Raw genomic sequence first — 22,223 nt, 5'->3', positions numbered from 1 at the left:
ACAATGTATAGTAATAATGAACTGCACAGATTAACGGGCGTTATTAATTGTCCGTTGAATGAACTGACAAAACTTCTGCTTCATGTCAGTTCTGTAAGAAATAATCTTTTATGTAAATATCTATAAGTCGTTTTGTTTTTTGAAGTTATACTTCTTTAGGCGCGTTATGAAAAATTGATGAGAGTGAAATTTTACGATGTGCGCGCACCGTGACACAAAATTAACAGAATGAAGTTTGCCCATGGAAGAGGCTACGGCATTGGACATAATTTAAAAACAACATTCGAATAATAATAGAATTTATGTTACACTTAATGTAAGAGTATTCTCTTACATTAAATCTAATCTAATCTCTCTATAATAAATATTTATTTATTAAATTTTTCAAATGTAAACTGAACTTTATTGACTGTAATGACTCCTTTTCCAGTCTTTGGTTATTTAATTGTAATTAATTACTTGCGTGCAATCAAAAACTATTTTTAATAATACCAAAGAAGTATAACTTCTTACGTGCTTTTATTTTTTCCTAAGTGTGTGTATTGTTTTGTGATATAAATGTAAATAACCGCATTGGAATCTGTAATGATAGCTTATTTTGTTTTATTTGTAACGTACCATATGTTGAACGTGGTATTTAGTATATATAGATTCCGTAATTGTAGAATCTTTAAATAATAGGCAGTTAGAATGAGAAATAATTAGTAATAGTTAGTCCAAAGTACGTTTCAGATGTGGTGTACTTGTTTATAACAACAAAGACATAGTCATTAAACACTTAGATGCATTTGCTTATGTAATGGCCGACGACCGAGGGACTTTGTGAAACTTCGTTATGCAATAATGAACGCTTAAGCAGATTGTTGAGTTTGAGATATTAGATTATGGTATATTTATATACCTTTAAATTATATTATTTTTTTCTTTGAATAATGTTTGCTTATCTATTTTATTTTTTGTATATGTTATAAAAAAAAAATGTGTGCGTGTACTAGGTGTACACACGTAAGAAGTGAAACTTCTTTATGACCTTATTTTTCGAAAAATGATCTACTATATGCAACTTAACGAAATTGGTTAAATAAAGTTTAACAAAAGGTTTTTATTATCATAGACATGAATACAAATACAATTATTTCATTTTACCTTATTACTACTAAGATTATTACAGAATTTCATTAATTGTAATAGAATTATTAGTATCATTGTTATCGTTATTATATATTTTTGTTATTAATGGCTTCGAATCTCTTCGGATCAACCGTGGTAGGGACAAGAAAAAGATGGCGCGTAACCGAAAAACGTGACGATTTGCTACAAAATTTCTCCCATACGTCGATAAAGAACTTTCATTCCAACGCCGATAAAGAAGTTTGACTTCAAAAAGCAACATGGCGCGTAACGGAAAAATGTGACGCGTAACGAAAAAATGTTACACTAATTTTTTTTTCAACCCCGATAAAGAAATTTCACTTCAATAATAATAATTATGCCCCTTTTTAACGGTATCAAATACCGTTAAAAAGTCAAAAGTCAAAAATCATTTATTCATATAGGTAACACAATGTACACTTATGAACGTCAAAAAAGAAATATAGGTACATTGAATGCTTCTAAATTTACATTTACAGCCAGTTCTCAAATCAAGGGCGTAGAACGGAAGATAAGAACTGGCAATAAACTCTCCACCACTCTTTTTAATCGCCAAGTTTTTTGTTTATACTTTACACAACGTTTGTAAGGAGCTGCAACCATTACACCATGTTCCACTTGACATCTTAAGTAATCTATATATATTTATATATATATGAAACCCGTTTTCCGTTGTCACGACATAACATGAAAACGGCTTGACCGATTTGTCTGATTCTTTTTTTATAATATTCCTTGAAGTACGAGGATGGTACTTACGGAGAGAAAAATTAAAAAAAAAATGAGTGAAAAAGTCTAAAAACAACACTTTTTTATATTCCCATACAAACTATTTGTAATAATATTTAAAGGCAATTTGAACTTCAATACCATATCATAAAGTTCAAGTGTCAGTGGAGGGGTTCCGGGAAGGTAAATTTTTATTTTTTGACATAATGTATTTGTTGTATTATCAACTTTATTTTTTCTATCTTACTAGCTAGACCGGTGTCCCGAATAGCAGAATAAGTATTTAAAAAAAATAAAGAATCGACTGATAGGCGGTACGATGTTCGCCAGGCAAGCTAGTTAATAATAATAAATTAAATTAAAAACAAAGATTTGTCCTCTATCAGCTTGAGGCATTACTTACATTCTCGTGAGAACAACACGCAAATTATTACATATCAAACATACATGGGCTAAATTGTTTTATACTTGTTGTCCACGTTAGTTATTGTTATTTCCGTTTCTGTGTGTTCTGCAGTTATCCTTTTTGGATAAACTTTGCAATATGGCCGCCCATTTCCATTTCAGCTGTAAAGACTGGGTATTATTATTATATTATATTCATATTTTTCTAGACTTCATATTACTTTAGACTCTCTTTAAATATTATTAATTTTGTATGCATAATATTAAATCATAATCCAGTGACGCTACAACCATATATATTCTTGGATTTCATCCGTTTCTTTGATTATTTTTATTTCATAAGTTCTCATAGTTCTCATAGTTATAGTTATTTCATAAGTATCTTTATTTTATCAATCTGTCCTAGACACACATCGTCGACTTTTCGGGTCTAAGGAATGCCGGTTTCCTCGCGATGTTTAGTACAAGCGAGTACTACATGGATAGAAAGTCCATTGGATTGAACCTAGAGTCGCAAGCACCACTACGCCAACACTGCTCTTTGTGATGTGTTTTCAATAATATAGATATAAGCATACGGGCATCCAACAATAAAACAAGTCAAATCAACTGCGCGCACACAATACGCACGGTACGAACGATACCAGTTTTTGACGTTGCGTGCGAGTGAAGGATTAAATGTTTGAGTTAAATGTATTATATTGATATTTATTTCCGCGTTTATAATATTCTGAACCTACATAGTAATCTATAATATATATAAAAATGAAACCCGTTTTCCGTTGTCACGACATAACATGAAAACGGCTTGACCGATTTGGCCAATTCTTTTTTTATAATATTCTTTGAAGTACGAGGATGGTTCTTACGGAATGAAAAATTAAAAAAATTGAGTGAAAAAGTCTAAAAACAATTCTTTTCTATATTCCCATACATAATCAAGTCAATCAAAAGTCAAATTCAACTTTAATACCATATCATAAAGTTCAAGTGTTAGTGGAGGGGTTCCGGGAAGGTAAATTTTTATTTTTTGACATAATGTATTTGTTGTCTTATCAACTTTCTTTTTTATATCTAAGCTAGACCGGTGTCCCGAATAGCAGAATACTCGTAAGTATTTAAAAAAATAAAGAATCGACTGTTAGGCGGTACGATGTTTGCCAGGCCAGCTAGTAATAATAATAATTATTATAAATATATAAAATTAAAACGAATTTAAAAAGTTGGGTCCCTGTGGCAGTGTACCTTGTATTGCGATATTTATTCGTTGAGCGAGAAAAGCACCAGCTGTGGGGTCATTGGTACTAGCTACCAGGCGCCAACTTCAATCTTTAATTAGCGCACTTGAACCCTACGGCCCAAGAGACTCTACTCCAAAGGGAATCAAATCAAAGTTGAGGGAAAGATATTTTAGATTTTAAATATGTGAAGTTATTTAATTATTTATCTATGTTACAATATGTTAAGAAATGAGTCGCGGTTAACTCACACAAATACATATAACATTTTCAATGAGAAATCCGCTTAGCTTTATAACTTTTCTCCTCATTACAAAAATATTGCAATGAAATAGTTTATATCTTTTATTGAAATCGGTCCGAGAGTGGCCCAGTTGGTTGAAACTTTAATAATAGAAAGAGTTCGATGGCTAAAGTTGGCTTGGGTAACGACGTTTATTCGCAAACTTAGACCATCGCAAAATAAAATGATGTGAACACTAGTTACCCCTCGCTTTTAATATCGGGTCGAAAAGAAACAATTATCTTCATACACTTACTTTCTGTGACCCAAAACGTGTCTTGGCATCATAAAATAATTTTAACTTACTTAATAATATATTTTAATTATTTAATAAATATTTCGCTACATAGCGGTGAGCAGTCTTAGATTTTAATAGAAAAAAATATAAATACATATTTGTTTAAATTTGTACCTAAACACGTATTTATATGTATATTGTATATACCACCTGTTTCACACAATTTATACTATTTGATAAGTTGAAAAAATGCCCCTTCTATAATTATCTGATTATCGATATAGCCTTTTGGTATATTTTGTAATATTTTGAATGTAAACTTATTACTAACATTTATTATAGTTACTATATTTGTGCACGCCGTCCGCACCTATTACTAGTTCTAGTTTGCATAACTTTTTCTTTTATTTTTTTACTATGACTTTGTTGGTGCCATAAATAAATGACTTTAAAATGATAAATGGAATAATAGCATAATTTTATATCTAGTAAATACAACGTGAAGTCGCGCTAGAGGTTTCCGTAGCTCTCATCGTAGAGGTTTATTTTACGAACACACTACGGCGTAGTACTACACTACGCTCGTAGCATTTCAATGGTTTTGTGCTGTAGTACCAGGTGCATTTTTGTACCTTATCTTTATAACACTATTTCGTACGATTTGTACTTATGCCTTTCAAAAACATAAAGAATTCAACTCATTAAAAACTCTTTGTAACCAATTCATGTTTGTATTGAATATAATTTTTATTATGTATACAATAAATAAATTTAACTAATAAACACGTCTTTTTATATTAAGTTGTATACCATTTCTTGACTCCGTCATTAATCTATATACAAATTGTGGTTCTGTACCGGGACCGGCTAGACCAAGCTCATACCGCCTTATTATATTGGATATTGTAGCTTTCAATGCAACCCATGCGAATCGAAAACCTGTAATAGAAAGCTTAATTAAAGAATCTAAAAGTATATGGTATTGATTTAAAACGTCCTACAGGCCTCCATAAGTCTTGTACCCACAAAGGTTGTCCTAAAGTTAAAATATTTTTATTTAGTTTCGCCGGGCCCGCAAAAAATTTCTAATAATAAGATTCTCATGGCTATTATGTTTACCAGTATAAATCTCTTCTCAGAATATCGTATATGAATAAGGGTACAAGATTAGGTATTGTCCATTAGTTTCGTCCAGTAAAATATATCTATTCTAATCTAAAAATCCCTAGTAACGCTATTGAATGGAGTTGGCGAGCAAAATATCTATATGATTTTCTCACGCGGCACACTTTTTTAATAGCGATACTTATACGATAAGGAATATTAAGGACCAGGTCTGCCATCATGGTAGCGCTGTGTTATTAATTGACCCCCTTTAAAATGTAAAAATAACCGGTATAGGTACTATATCATTTGTTTGTGTCTGTCTTTAAGAAAAATAAAAAAGGCAGACATTTTGGACTTAAGGCGGCCATTTACGGGCGATCCATCGATCCATTTGGCACGCTGTCGATACAAAATTCGTCCATGAATGTGAAAACACTGTCGGTCCAAATGGATTGGCTCGGCACGATGGAATTCCAACTGCGCGAAAGTCCATCGCGCCGAGTCAATTAGCGCGGCGCGCATACGCAGGCGGCGCGCTCGTGAATGCGGAAAACCAACGGTCCGGTCGGTCTGAGCCGTCGTGCCATACGGTTTGCTCGTTCGTGAATGGTGTTACTCGCGAGCCAAAGACGCCATTTCGATTTTAGTTTGCGTTTAGCCGTTGGACGAGAAGCACGTGACGCATTGTTAATATAAATCGTTTTCGCAATGACTTCAAACCGTGACTTTGTTATTCAATTTATTTTTAAGTTTAGAAAAAAAAACAACTCCATTAAATTCATGTGAGTGAGTTGCGATCTTTTCAGCACCCAATCCTTACACCACTTTCTTTTTTTTAAATTAGACAAATCGGGTCATCTTCTGAATCAAAGTTCATTATGAACACGTCCGGTGCTATCGACGCCTACACTCAAAATAATCAAATGGAACGGCTCGCTGGCGTTTTCGTGAATGGCATGAATTTGGCTCGGCGCGATGTCGAGTATCGAGCACGTGGCGGGAAAGCCATGTGTCGCCCGTGAATGGCCGCCGTTAGACTTATCAAGTTATGAATTTTTTCAAGATTTTTTTAAAAGCTTTGCGAACGACCGCTATTTTTCCTTACCTCAATGGTATTGACCATTAACCCAAGAGGCAGACACGAGCAAAAGATTTAGTACCGATTTTTTTAACAGATATAAACCCCTGTAGCTTAAAAACGCAGCAACGTAAAACCTTAATTGATTAAGAAAAAAATTGGCGTATTGATCTGAACTTTAGTTCCCATCAATGTGAAATACCAGAAAATCATACACTTAAATTCACTCCAGCTCCTATACAGTTAGTACTTAATTACTAAATGTGCCAAAACAATAACACGAAACTTAAAATTGAACTAAATTTGGAGTATTTTTTTTTTCTTTAATATTTGCAATTCCCAAATAGAAATACACAGAAATACAGAGTCACAGAACGCATTTCAATAATAGTAGTAGAAATGTCAGCCTTTGGTAGCAAAATAGTAGATTAGGTATTATTTTTGACGTTCTTTATTACCTTACAGAATAGGTATTGCATCTCGCAGTGGTGACCCCAGGCGGCGGTCTGTCTAAATCTGTCTCCTTAATGATTACGACGCCGGCGTTTGATTTTAATATACATATACTCGTATCTAAAATTTTCACATACCTACACAATTACGAGGACCTGAGCTAAACGGAACTAATGCGTAGTTATGCATCGGTGAGAAGAACCTGTCGGGGTTATATTTTTCAGGTTCTGAAAATATCTTTGGATCTTGGTACATCCCTTTGAAGAATATTACTAGCGTCGTATTAGCTGGTACCACTCGTCCATCTGAAAGAATATAATTGCAACTAGCTTTTCGAGTGCGAAAATATTTCTTACAGAAATAAATTTAATAAGAGTACACAAATAGAAAAAAATAGTAACAACTTTTTAGTTTTTATAGTCCCCCCCAACCTAAGAACAGATTCCATATATCATTCTTCTTGTTAAGTCGGCAGCCCCAATGTTGTTAAAGTTGTTTTAGATTTAAGATTGTGGAAAAAGTTCGACATTAAGAAGGCAGTCTTACAAAACATCGAACAACCGTTGCTGAGCGGTGTATATTACATACGTAGTTTATTTCCTATTCGAAAATACTTACTATGTTCCCATTTTAATCTAATGTATAAAATTCTCGTGTCGCGGTGTTTGTAGTTAAACTCCTCCGAAACGGCTTGACCGATTTTCATGAAATTTTGTGTGCATATTGGGTATGTCTGAGAATCAGACAACATCTATTTTTCATCCCCCTAAATGTTAAGGGTAGTCCACCCCTAATTTATTTTCGATACAGCATAAAAAAAAACATACAACCCCTAATTTTCACCCCTCTACGATCAACCCCTATTTTTTATTATAAATGATATACATGGCAAAACGACGTTTGCCGGATCAGCTAGTACTATCTATAATTTGAGTTTGTATTTTCAAGTAATACACGGTGTATTATGTATGAGAATATTAGGCGAGAAATTTGATACTGTTTCGAATGCCAACTACTACAAACTTTGCAAAATTTGTATACACAGTAACTCATACAATACATAGGAATGAAGCTAGATTCCCTTTACATGTTAAAGCTCACATAACATTCTACAACTTTGATTAACAATAAAATGGTAAAACAGATTTAGGGTAATCACGAAACTAAAATTGGCGCGAACTATTATATACGTCAAAATCAAACGTTTAACGTTTGTTTCAACCCTTACTGTCGCCGCACACGGGCCACACGCCACAGCCACAAACGCCGCCACGAGAAGCTAGAAGCGGCTACAAAGGTAGCTGAAGCGCGCGACAGCCACTTGTGGCCGGTGGTCGACACTTGCGGTCGGTGGCTGCTACTTTTTTTAACCCTTGCCTGCAGTATCATAATGGACTCTGACGAAGAAGGTTTAATTGCCCTACTTTTGATATAAAGACGTCGTCGTAGAAGACGAAACCATAGTTATTGGATACACAGAAAGACATTAATTATCCCGTCACCACGACGGTAATCGACAACCATTGAACTATACATGATGAAGCATTTGGCCTCAGTGAAAATATGATGAGGCCATATTCTGGAAAATATTTGGACTTAGACAAAAAAGTTTTCAATTATAGGTTAAGCCGTGCCAGACATTGCATTGAGTGTACCTTCGGCATACTAGCAAACAAATGGAGAATATTACATCGCCTATTAAACACTTCCTTTCATTTCTCAGAAGACATTGTGAAATCTTGTTGCATTTTGCACAACTTTATTCGCAAAAGGGATGGTTTCAATTTTCGTCACACTTTGAAAATAGTGGGACTCGAAAATATACAAAATACAGGCTGGCCAGTAACACGAGATTTCTTCCCAGGCTTTTTCTCCTCTATTACTAAAACTATCACTTTTTGAATCCCAAATCGCAGGACGGGATTGTATCTCTGATATAAATAATTCTATATCCATATTTATCTACCTATATGAAACACAGACTACGTGCGTGCGTTACCGTCGACTTCAGGTTAACTGAGGTAAGGGAGAGAGGGGCGCGGAATCGCGCGAGTGGCGTGTGGCGGCTTTTTGTGTCGGCGTTTAGTGGCCGGTGCGAGCCACAAGAAGCAAGCTGCGACGATTTGTAGCGTGTGGCCGCCACCGGCGCCAACCGTGTGCGGCGAGTCCATAAAATGTATGAAAATTACAGGAAATATGCCAGTGGCGGCGTTTTGTGGTTGTGGCCGGTGGCCCATGTGCGGGGACCCTAATAGCCCACGACGGCCAGACCTTTGTTATTTTATAAAGGCTGAAAGTTTATGTGTGTGGCAACACACCTCAGCGACTATAGCTAACATTCTTCGATTTAAATTGTAAACCGTTGAAATTGTAACATACTGATTATAATTACACGCATTGTTTTTCAACGGATTATCTATGGAAGTGAAATCGATTAATTGTAAAATGGCGTGTAACGAAACGCGTTGAAGTTAACAAACCAATATGGCGGCGCGGGCCACATGACATTTAACCAATTACCACGCGTTCGGGGGTCTCATAGCCTAGCGGTCTCATTAAGTGGCAGCTAGGTGATGGGTACCGGGTTCGATTCCCGGTTCGAGGGCAAGTTTTAATTTAATTTAAATTTGTTCTCGGCCTTTGGGAGGGTTGTGCGGTACCGGGCTCGTGCCTAAACCGTACATGGAGGACACGGAATGCACAAACCGTGCAAGAGCCATAAAAAAAATTCCGCGCGAGGTGCGTTTGGTAAGTAAATAAATGTCTTCTAGTCGAGCACTTTTTTCGAGATGACATAGAAAAACGAGTGGAGCATGACGTACAAACTCGAGCGGTAACGCAAATTCGGCTCTGTAAATCGAGAGCAAACAACGTATACAGCGACAGAACGTTGAGGTATTTTCTACCGCGCCTAATAAATGGTCTACCCAGTCAGATTAGATTAGATTAGCCTAACGCTAACCAACATAAACAGTAAATTAAAAAACTATTTTTAAATGCATTTGTCGCGCTCCTAAACAAGACTGCTATGGTTACATTAATACAAACGACAGAGGTTTTTTAATAAAACATGTTGTGTCCTCTGGATGAGCTGGGTTCCACAACAGTTCCTATGAAAAATCTCTGTTTTTCTATAAAATTTTTCTCCATGTTTTAAGAAATACATACGAGAGGAATGACGTGTGATTACTCGTGTCGCGCGAGCGCTCGGGACGACTTACAAGAGCGTACTGACCGAACCGCGTAACACTCAAAGGATTCGCCAAAAAACCGACGGCCGGTTGGAGCACTCAATGCGAGCTGTTTGAGTTGCTCGCTGGTTTACCAGTAACACGACGTACTGACTGCACGAATGCTCGCTGTGTAACGTGTTACATTACACCGTAACGTTGGTGAGTACCCACCTTTAGAATAAGTTTTTACAGAATTTCATAAGGAACTGACTAAAATTATTACTATCATTGTTATCGTTATTATATATTTTTGTTATTCATGGCTTCGAATTTCTTCGAATCAACAGGGACAATAAAAAGATGGCGCGTAACCGCAAAATGTGACGGCGCGCCGATAATGAAGTTTCACTTCAAAAAGTTTTAGTAACTTACTACAGTATATATTACCTTTGAGCTGTAAGTCATTCTTAAGATGTCTAGATATTTTTGTGATCGTTGGCAAAACACGTATACTCTCCTTAATAACAGCTTCTAGATATTTCATCTCATTCAGTTCCTTATGATTTGGTTTTTTGAACTTGTTCTCATTAAAAATTAATTTTTGTTCCTCCAAAACCCTGTGTTGTACTTCAGGATACTTTGCAATGCAGTACAGAGCGTGAGACAAGGCTATTGCAGTCGTATGATGACCCTAAAGAATATAAAATAATAGAAATTCTTTAATGTATGGTAAACTAGCTGTCATTCATGACATTTCAAAAACTCTGAGAGAAATATTCATTTGTGTTACTTATCTTACTGAGAAATTGTTTTAAAATACTTCTCTAGTAGATATTGTAACTATAAAGTACATACCAATAATTAACATGTCTGTGGTTTTGGATTTGATTTGATGAATCAGTCAGGACAGACGATTATACACAAAGATAGCCAAATCTATAGATCCACAGTGTATGTTAACGATTTCTCCGACTTTGATTCATGGTTATAGTTGTAGGATCCCATCGGTAGTCTTAATATATATAAATTACGCGTCACGTTGTTTGTCCGCTATGGACTACTAAACTACTAAACCGATTTCAATCAAATTTGCACACCGTGTGTAGTTTGATCCAACTTAAAAGATTTATACACGCAATATTATTTTATTTCAAAATATTCTTTTATTATTTGATACAATTCTAACAGATGGCGCTGTGTTAAAAGTACCAACGTTTCACATAAGTTCTCCTATCGTTTTCCTTGAATAGTTTACTACTATGTAATATAATAAAAACCTTAGCCACAGCAACGCTTGGCCGAGTCTGCTAGTATATTATAATAATTATATTAGATAACGTAATATTTATCTTTAATCAAATTACATAAATCAGTAGCGCTACAACCTTTTTAAGTCTAGGCCTCACATTTTTTGTAACTGTTTCATGATCTTTTGATTATCTAATAGGTAAAAGTGGGTTATCAGCCTCGTGTGCCTGACGCGCCGTCAACTTTTTCGGTCTAAGCCGGTTTTTCTGACAATGTTTTTCTTCACTATTCGAGCGAATGTTAAATGCGCACATAGGAAGAAAAAAAATTGGTACACCGAAGGGTTCGAACTTACGACCTCATGGATGAGACTCGCACTCCGAAGCCAAAGGGCCCACACTGCTCCTATTTTACCTTTTAAAGTAAAGTAAAGTAAAAAATCATTTAATCACATAGGTAACGTAATGTACACTTATAACTTGTCAGTAAAGAAATACATATTAATGCTTCTAATTTTTCATTTACTGCCAGTTCTCATATCTCAGATCAAGGGCGTAGAACGGGAGAGAAGAACTGTTAATAAACTCTCCGCCACTCTTTTTAATCGCCATTTTTTTTGTTTTACAAAATGTTTGTCAAGAGCTGCAACCACTACACCATGTCTCATGTGACATTTCAAGTAATTTAATTTAAAATGACATAAATGAAAAACAAAGATTTGCTACAAACTAAACAAAGATATCAGCAGGAGGCATAGTGAAATAGGAGCACGCACTTACATTCTCGTGGGAACAACACGCAAACGCATAGTCGAAATAACCAACATCACCGCATACACGAATTCAAGTACGACCAGTCACCACAAGCAGCACCCGTTCACGAGCATGACGCATGGCCAGCCATCGGCCCCCTCGCCATATTTTAGGGAGAGAGACAACCCCAAGCATGGACGCCGCCACAAGCAATGACATTTAAGCGAGCATGACGATCCTTGAAATGTGAACTTGGCTACATAAGAAAATAATAATAATATTACATATACTGAAATAATTTGATACCACATGGATCACGGTTTGTTCCCACTTTACATTAAAACAGTCGTGGATGTTGACGATCACCCCAAAAAAGTCTGGAGTGAACACATTTTTGAATTCACCAATAAATGAATCAAAAATGTGCTATATAAGTTATTATGGCATTGGTTACTACGCAAAAATGGCATTTTAAATATCATTTTTTTCCTAAATCTGTCTAAGCGATCATCTGTTATTGGAATTGTGCATATTTTCTTTTTTTGATCTTTACATTTTAGTATTTGAAATTCAAACAATTGACCAGAGTGGTCAGATGAAAGTTTGTTGATAATACAGGCGTTGAGAGGAACTATATTACTATAGATATTGTCAATACATGTTGCCGTGGTGGCTGTTACCCTAGTAGGTACAATTTTCTTATAGTGCCATCTCCTTGCGAAGGTTGGCGATCATCATGGCTATTTTAATTTTGGATGCCGCGCTTCTAAACAATGACTTGGTGCTTTGACCAAACCATTGTCTCAAGTTTTTCAACCAGGACGTGCGTCTGCGGCCAGGTCTCCTTCTACCTGCCACTTTGCCTTGTATGATTAGTTGAAGGAGCTCATATTTTTTGTAGTTTTTTTCTTTTGTAGTAGGTATAATAAAAGTATTAATTAAATTATATGATTTAAACAGATTAAGCAAACGTTTACTTGAACTACAGTTGTCAAGCAAATTTACATTAAAGTCTCCACTAACAATCAATTTTTTCTTGGATTTTTGCAATTTGTACAGAACCTGCTCCAATATTTTTTCTAAGCTATCATATTGAGCTGAAGGAGGCTATACAAACTAACAATGATAAATTGCTCCAGCTCCACACAAGATACTTCTATAAGGCGTTCCACAGCCTTCTTTTCTTTAAATTTTATTTTTTACTAAGCAATATTAATGAGCCACCGTGTATTGCATTTCCTCTGCAGAACGAACTACCAATCTGATGATTACAAAAATTGAACATAAGTTCACATGTCTTTAACCAGTGTTCTGTAATACACAATATGTCAACATTTTCACTGCTCAAAAACAACTTAATTTCTAGCAATTTACTTTTCATGCCTTGTATATTTAGGTGAACCAGATTGATAGTATTGTTCTTACTTACTTATCTTACTTTCTAATTCTAGGCCAGAGAGACTCTCTGTTGTCTTAGTGTCTAATTTAAATTAGATATACTATTTCTTCGAATATCTTCCAAGGTCTTACTAACTAAAACCTGCTCAATAGAAGCAGGTTGCCTAGCCAAATTCTTGGCTGTTATAAACAATAAATATGATAGCGAATCAGCTATCTGTCTTTTAAATTATGTAGGTAGACTATATCTATCCTTTGTCAAAAAATAATTATTACAACTAATGTACCTATTGGTATCAATAATTAGTGTAAAGTTTTGATTATATAATGTAAATGTGTGCATTGTCTAATTTAAAATATGTCTCACATTATTTTCATGCTAACTAAAGTTTTTACTATAAGGGAATGTAAACATAATCATATTTTTGGTATTAAGTGAGAACAATTTTTCATAAGCTCTTTTTTGTTTAAATTCCCTCTATTGCTTATAAATATAATTAGATTATCCGTTTTACTGGAAGTCTCTCTTACAATGTTTTTTATAATATATGTAAAAGTAGCATTTGGGTAACAGCTGTTTATAATAATTTGGTTCTTGGCTCATTTGATGGCCTATTTGGTACATTAAATTTAATTTATTTTTCCTTTAATTCATTTAATTTTGGCTTTGAAATATTATTATTAACCCTACATACTGGCGATGGCACCTGTACAGACTGGCTTGAGTTTTCAAACTCAAAGCATTGTGCTGCATGTGTGGAGATCTTGATAAGATCTTCCATAGCAGTCGAGTATTTAGAAACCATGCTTTGTGACATGGAATCTGCTATATTTTATCTATATTTAATAACTTGTCTAATTCAAATTAATACTCACTGTCCAACAAGCAAGTTTGACTTCTTCAAAAATAATATCTTCATTGATTACAACACCGCAATGCAGTTTGCTTAAAATCAATCTATCCAATAAGCATTCATTTTCTATTAAGACATCGAGTTCCATGACATTTTTATTGTTTTCTGCATATTCAATGACTTTTTGTAATTTTTTTCTTCTTTTTGCAATAAGCTAAAAATTTGTTTGACAATGTGTTATCAGACTCTTGTGTTGTTTGTGAGTAAAATGTTTAAGGCCAAAGAGGATTCCAACTATTCCAATGCTTTAAATTCTCGTTTATACATTAATAATGTTTCTGTTGGAGATTTTTGAGCTCAGCCTTGCGATTCTGTAACTCACTTTTCGAACTCTCTAAGCGGTTTTCGCAGCGGCGGTCGCGCTCAAATCAGTCGTGAAGCAGTCATTTTACGATTTGGTATTCTGATAAGGAGGGAGCTTGTAGTTTATTGATTTTCCGCCGCTGCGAAAACCGATGTGAGAGTTCGAAAAGTGAGTTACAGAATCGCAAGGCAGTACAGTTAAGATACGGAGGTCTATGTTTTAAAGTTGTTAATTTAATTTTTTTTGGATACTTACATCATTACTCATATTATCGAGAACTTTAGCGATACGCTGCGTTTCCTTGTACAATTTCGTTAACGTCACAAACCATGGGATACTTCTCCAATAAGAAAAGTAAGTTTCCGTTATTAATTTCATTGCTCTGAAAAAAATTAAAATTATAATTTTTACAAGTACTTTTATTTACATTATTTGACAGCTGGATTTATTTTGCATGTCAAAACACAATTATTCGTAAAACGTTAATTTAAGTCTGTGAATGACCTTTGATGCATGGAATCTGAAATAGTTTCTTTATACTAACTCACTTTTAACTAACCGTTCGAAACTTAAGGTTATTTTAAAAGTCTATGTTAGTAATGTTATAAAGAAGGTCCCTGAAATATATGCTATTCGCTATCTTATGTGATCCTTAGTAATTTGGGACTGCCCGCTACCAGCGCAACAAGGAGCATCCCTGACTCATGATAGCTAAAAAGCTACTTATTCTAGCTTCCGCTTTTGCAATCAACAACTTCGGCAATAAAACTGTGTAAAATACTTGGGAATACACCTTGATAGGAGACTCGTATGGAAACAACACATACATAGAAGAAGAGAGAAGAAATCAACCTGAAATACAGAGGACTCTACTGGCTTCTTGGCAGAAATTCCAAACTGTCAGTAGATAATAAGCTACTCTACGAAATGCTCTTGAAACCAATTAGGACATAGGGATTCAACTATGGGGTTCGGCGTGTGACTCTAACATAAGTATCATATTACATTTTGAAACAAATATCCAACTGTCCGTGGTTTATAAAAACATCGGAGATTCATGAGCACCTCAAAATCAGGACTGTCAAAGAGGAGATCAAGACCTGGAGTATGAAATACAGAAAAAGGCTAGAAATGCATCCTAATAGGCTTAAAAGGCGACAAATCCTAAGTCTTGATAGACACGGTTGAAAGAGAGGAGCAGTCTCGATGGAGATTTTGCTTTGAACGCCTAACAGCTCTCAACACATCTCATAGTGTAGCTGACAGATTGCAAGATAAAGACTTATATAAAAAAAAATTCTAGCTTCTGCAAATCTGCAGCACATCAGAAGCAAAGTAGCCCCCCCCCCCAGCAGAGCCCGGTTATCATTGTAATTATTCGCGATTATACCATCATATTATATGATCTATGACTCGATTTTGAAAACATCTTCACCAGAGTTCTATATAGTTCCTGCATGATTATAATTTAACAATGTTGCATCGAGCTGGTAATATAAATTTAGAACGCTGAGCAAAATGCAAATTTAAAATTTAATTACATACGTGTCGCCTGCTTCGAAGTATGGATGGTCTATACTGTCTAGGAAATTCATTTCAACGCCCATCAGGGAAGCTGTAAACAACAATAAATTTATAACTTTTACTCATGTTATTCAACAAGTCTTAAGAATTCTAATTCGAACGTCTTGGAGTTTTCAGATAATTGTTGCGGGTAGATGAGAACAGAAAGAGAAAAAATAAATGACCTATGCGGAAATGATTGCCTTCCGGAAATGATGTAATCCCGTTTCAGGGTTTCCCAATGTCCGACAACACCGTTTAAGAACTGGCAAATGAAATAAAATCATTTAATTTTGATGTTCATTATATACAGTATGGTGGAATGTATATTTTGACTTTGGTTACAATTTTTGTTATTCAAAAGTCCTGAACTTCATTCCTTCTTCCAAAAATATACAAAATAAAGCTTTAGATAAGAACGCAGTAATCTCAAAAAATACTTAACAGATTTTTGTACGGTTTAACCAATAGATAGCATGATTTTGGAGGAAAGTTTAAGAGTATTTATTAAAGAAGTCGCAAACATGACAAATGTCAAAATACACGAAATCGTGAGAACAACGTGTGGAAGCTCGTTGTTAATAATTGCTTTTTGTTTGTAAACGACCTGTAGCAATATGTGGGTCTATGAGCCCCTTCACTAAAAATTTATTATATTAATGTTTCTTTGTAAATTAGAAAGAACCGAGACAAAACCCTATGCACTTACAACACACTGTATCCAACAAAAAAGGCTTAATGTATTTGTATGCGTCAATCCTATTTTGCTCATCCAAAAGTTCAAATAATCGGTCGCAATGCTTATTAACGGTGTCGATTTTCTTTTCTAATGTCTTGAAGTGAAAACTTGGCGTCACCAATTTGCGTATCAACCTCCATCGCTCACCTTGAAATTTAAATAAAGAATATATTCTAGTGTTTATATTAAATACAAGAGGCTATTTGACGGTATAAAAGTGTTATTAGGTATGTATAAAACGTGAATTAAGAAGCCTGATGGAGTATATGACTTGTAAATAATCAATAGTTTATCAAAATATATAAAAATTAATGACAGTTACTTGACACAAGACCATGCATATGCAAGTACATAGTAAATAACGTATTTGCCTATCTAATCCTAATATGATACTAGCGGCCCCCAGACGTTGTCCTGCATGATATTTCAAGCGATTAGGATATTAAACAATACCTTTTCTGTAGACCGGTATTTTTTGGACAATTCACACCAATTGACCTAGTCCCATGCTAAGCTGGTGAAGCTTGTGTTATGGGTACTAGGCAACGGATATACATACATATTATAGATAGATAGACATATAAATACATATTTGAACACCCAAGACCTAAGCACATCACCAAATGCTCATCATATCTATGTTTGTCTCAGCCGGGGATCGAACCCGGGACCCATGGATCCGCAGTAAGGGGTACTAACCACTAGACCAATGAGCCGTGAAAGTAAGTACCAAGTACCCTTAACTTTATGCATTACTTTCATCTTTAAAATTAGGATAACATTTGTAAATATTCAGCATTGTTAGTTTTTTAATTAGGTAAAATGTTAAGCGAATCTGAATCCAATTTAAGTCTTTAAAATTCGAATAAATCTTATTATATATAAATTACGTGTCACGTTGTTTGTCCGCTATGGACTCCTAAACTATCGAACCGATTTCAATCAAATTTGCACACTGTGTGTAGTTTGATCCAACTTAGAAGATAGGATAGCTTACATCTCAATTTCATTTTATTGCAAAATATTTGTTTATTATTTCATAGTCACAATTCTAACAGATGGCGCTGTGTTGAAAGTACCAACGTTTCAAATAAGCTACAATTTAATGGTATTACCATCAAAAAAGCATGGTGGTCCCCATGACTGGTGTTCTCCTACCGTTTCCCTTGAATAGGTGACTACTATGTAATATAACTAAAACCTTAGCCACAGCAACGCTTGGCCGGTCCGCTAGTAATAATATATAATTTTAAATAACCGTTAGAAGTTGAAAGGGAGTTTCCAAAAAGGGGTTTCATTCCAGTGTTCCTCTCGACTTGTTTACATAGCTCAGTCGGATGATTCAGTATTGTCTAAAAAAATAATTGTAATTAGTTAATAGTTTCATAATAATTTATAGTAATCATTATGTATTAATGCACATTCCATTTTCGTTTCCGCCAAGTGTTAATTGCGCAACAAATATTGCGTAACGATTCTAGTCGGAGATGTAGCTGACTTCTAGGGCAAAAATCGAATGCCTAGAGTCTAGACCCACCAATGAGTATACTGAATTCACTGCTGGAAACTGGGACAGACATGGATAGTACAGCGTATTTAGTATTCATAATAATAATAAATAATCAGTGCTACAACCTTTTTAGGTCTAGACCTCAGATTTCTGTATCTGTTTCATGATCATTTGTTAATTTAAGAGGAAAGTAGATGATCAGCCTCCTGTGCACGCCGTCAACTTTTTGGGTTTAAGGCAAGCCGGTTTCCTAACGATGTTTTTCTTCACCGTTCGAGCGAATGTTAAATGCGCTCATAGAAAGAAAGTCTATTGGTACTCAGCCGGGGATCGAACCTACGACCTCAGGGATAAGAGTCGCACGCTTAAGCCACTAGGCCAGAGTTCCCCAAACTTTTTTGTGTCGTAGACCCCTTGCCATGTTTCTCCATGTTGGGTAGACCCCTACTTACCTGCCCTGCGATTCTGTAACTCACTTTTCGAACTCACACAGCGGTTTTCGCATCGGCGGTCGCTCTCAAATCAGTCGTGAAGCAGTCATTTTATGATTTGGAATTCTGAAAAGGTGGGAACTTGTAGTTTATTGTTTATCAGAATGCCAAATCATAAAATGACTGCTTCACGACTGATTTGAGAGCGGCCGCCGATGCGAAAACCGCTGTGTGAGTTCGACACTTTTCGAACGTAAGTAACAGAATCGCAAGACACTTTCGAAGTAACAGAATCGCAAGGCTGATATTGATTTCCTGTAAATTTCTAACTGTAGTGAAGTTTAGTGTTAAAAACTTAAAGTAAAAACACATGTTAATTTATACATTTATTAATTGAATTTAAATTAAAACTACTCAAAATAAAATTTTGTATCTGTTTGTTTGAAATGTATATGTTTTGATATTATAAGATAGTATGATGTAAGTAAATAGGTACTATCAGTGTATGTGTTGAGATCCACTATCGTGGACCCCCAAATTTTTTTTCGCTGACGTAGACCCCTTGTAGGTTGTCATAGACCCCTAGGGGTCGATAAAGACCACTTTGGGAATCACTGCACTAGGCAAACACTGCTCATTTTGTATTCATAGTTTATATTATTTCAATTGTAATTCAAGAAACCAAAATGAAGTGCTCGGTTCCTTAGAACCGATCAAACATGAAGTGATCGTTATTATTATTTAGTTCATTTACTTTTTAAGATGGCCGCATTTTACCACATGGGCAGAATCCATGGAAACATGACTTAATAATAATAATTTATTTGGTAATATGGTACAAGAATATTATCGTGGTACACATATTAGGACCACACATAAGGACGCGTAAATTTGTCGAAGACGCGCAGCGCCATATATAGTTGGTGAACTATCGATAAATCAATGATTATAAATATTTGTCAATTTTTATTACGTAACTATTATATTATATTTTCTCATATTCTTAATGCCGTACCCTGATAACCGTTTCCTAAAATTATAAAATAATTAAGGGAAGAAACTGAAATTATAATATACTTAAATAAACTTAAATCATATTTCCATTTACACTAATGACATTTTAAATAGAAAATAATTAAGTGCATCTTCTTTATTATCTGTAAATTTTAATATCATTCCACTACGTCAAAACTTATACCTAGGAATTATACGGGCCCCTATTATACTCTACGGACCTTTCTATTTATAAACCTTATTGGCAGTCTATAATGCTCATGCAAAATCTGTGAAAAGTCTCAATCATCTTCGTTATATGCATTACGTCAAGTCTACAAAACTCAATAAACCTGTGCAGCCTTGCGATTCCGTAACTCACTTTTCTAACTCGCACAGCGGTTTTCGCAGCGGCGGTCGCGCTCAAATCAGTCGTGAAGCAGTCATTTTACGATTTGGCATTCTGATAAACAATAAACTACAAGCTCCCTCCTTATTCGTTAGTTCGAAAAGTGAGTTACAGAATCGCAAGGCAGCTTTCAAATATTCCACCAACAAGTGCAGCTGCTCATCAACATTTCAAACGTGTATATTATCAAGTTCAAACTTGGTTAGGGAATGATTTGGAAGCCCATATATGGGGTTGGGCAATGCGAAACGATTTTCTGGAGCAACTTTAAGGGTGTCAATATATAAGTATTTACAGACTTACACCTGGGTATCTCGAATTCCGAGATTCTTACCTAATTTAAGCTTAAATGCCTGGACTAATATTAGATATAAACTCACCGCGACGTCATCGGGATTGGTAACCAGTACCCACTCTTCATTGCCGACTGTCATGCGAAAATTTTGCATTCCATATTTTTTCCATAGATTAAAAATCTTATCGGAAGATTCTGGAAATTAAACATTTTAAAATAAAAAAAATCAAATACCTATAACCGAAACGAAACAAAACAATTTAATAAAAAATAAAAAGGACAAGTTCTTGTGAGCACATCTTAAGATCTTTTCATGATCACTAAGAATTCCTTCAAATTGTAATGAGGACTTTATTGCTACGTGTACCTTGTACTTGCACCAAAATAAAAAAATCTTTATTGAGATAATTTTAGTTAATTGTTTTTTGGTTTCTCCTATGCCTTTTCAGTCATTGTTTTCAAACGTAAATTTAATTTAAGAATGTAACTTTAACCTACGCAAGTACTACAAGTTTTTTCAAAATATTGAACTTCAATCTTTCAATTATATCCAAGGTTGTACAGTTTAACAATTTATCTAAATTAAACGTTTTTACATAACGTTTTTACGTTAATTATCACATTGCATTTCAAGCACTACAAATACTCGTTTGTATCAAGATTTTAATGAAATATCTCAAGATTTATAATATAAAAATAAAGTTATATTACTTTCTGAATCAAATCCCAATTGTAAGCCATTTCCGATGATGGGCAGCGGATAGTCGCCGGGATATTCCCTTAACATTTTCCAATTACGGGTGCATCGTTGCAGGACGCAATAAACACATAATAAAATCGCCCCAATCACCACGAGCAAGTAGAACATGTCAGACCGTCTTCTCCGCGTGCAACTGAGTAAATGCAATCCTACTGCTATCTACGACTATGCGTTTACTTCTAAAATTGATTTTATTTTGTATTTGGTTTATATATGGAAGGTTAGGAATGTGTTTGTTAAATCATACAACCACTGTTTAGCACCAAAGAACAAAATCTTTAATGACGAGTAATATTAATAAAAACCTTTTTATACTGTCTTTATTTCCTTAAGCAACCTTGTGTTACCGACGCAGCGCACGAATTGTACTAAATTAATCAGATTTATGCAAATAGACGGTAGTCTACCTTTCAATACATATTAGAATACGATAAGGGTACTTACATTTATTTATTAATTATTAAAAACTGTATGAAATCCCCTTTCTAGGACACAGACACACTTCTATGTCTGTTTCAATAATAATGTGTTTAGGCGAGTAGGTGATCAGGCTTCTGTGCCGATATTTCGTTTATTTTAGTATATAAGGGTTAATTCAGAGTCGAGCATTTGTTTTCATTAGAAAGAGATTTTTTTATAAGGGACACCTGATGTTAAAAGATACCACAGCCCATGGACACTCTCAATGCCGAGGAGTCGATGGATGCTCGCGAGTGCGTTGCGGACCTTTTAAGAATTGGTACGCTCTATTCTTGAAGGACGAATATTCAGAGACCGTCGTCATCTCAGTCAAACCAGGCCTTAGCTTTCGCCAAGGCAAGGTTCAAAATATTTTAAATTAAATATATATTTATATTAATAATAAATTTTTTTCAATAAACATTTGAGTATTATCTGCAAATTGCAAAAAATATCAATTTGAGCGTTTCAAAATGTAATGAGAAAATAAATTCTAGTCAAGAGTGTTGAAAATTGCAAAGTATTTTAGCGAACCTGGGATTTTATTGCTAGGCTCCATAAATTTAAGATAGATGTAATATTATGTAAACGT

General features: G+C 34.9%; 1 protein-coding gene across 2 annotated transcripts; it reads right to left on the bottom strand.

The window, feature by feature from the left end:
* Window positions 1–4,756: 4,756 nt before the first annotated feature.
* Window positions 4,757–21,518, bottom strand: LOC125061620 (probable cytochrome P450 4d20). 2 transcript variants are annotated; one of them, XM_047667129.1, is made up of 10 exons: window positions 21,124–21,518; window positions 20,498–20,607; window positions 18,033–18,126; window positions 16,745–16,921; window positions 16,018–16,087; window positions 14,728–14,854; window positions 14,131–14,322; window positions 10,304–10,547; window positions 6,821–6,988; window positions 4,757–4,984 (listed from the first exon to the last, which is right to left on the bottom strand). In XM_047667129.1, exons 1-10 carry the CDS (start codon window positions 21,278–21,280, stop codon window positions 4,821–4,823), a joined length of 1,503 nt encoding a protein of 500 aa, XP_047523085.1. In that variant the 5' UTR covers window positions 21,281–21,518; the 3' UTR covers window positions 4,757–4,820. The 2 variants fall into 2 exon arrangements, with proteins under 2 accessions (XP_047523085.1, XP_047523086.1); XM_047667130.1 differs by lacking the exon at window positions 14,131–14,322.
* Between the last annotated feature and the right edge of the window lie 705 nt (window positions 21,519–22,223).

Source organism: Pieris napi, chromosome 23, assembly GCF_905475465.1.
Source record: "Pieris napi chromosome 23, ilPieNapi1.2, whole genome shotgun sequence".
In the NCBI taxonomy this organism is placed as follows: domain Eukaryota; kingdom Metazoa; phylum Arthropoda; class Insecta; order Lepidoptera; family Pieridae; genus Pieris; species Pieris napi.
Note: the sequence above shows the minus strand (reverse complement) of the source record. Positions and strands in the feature narration are given on the sequence as shown.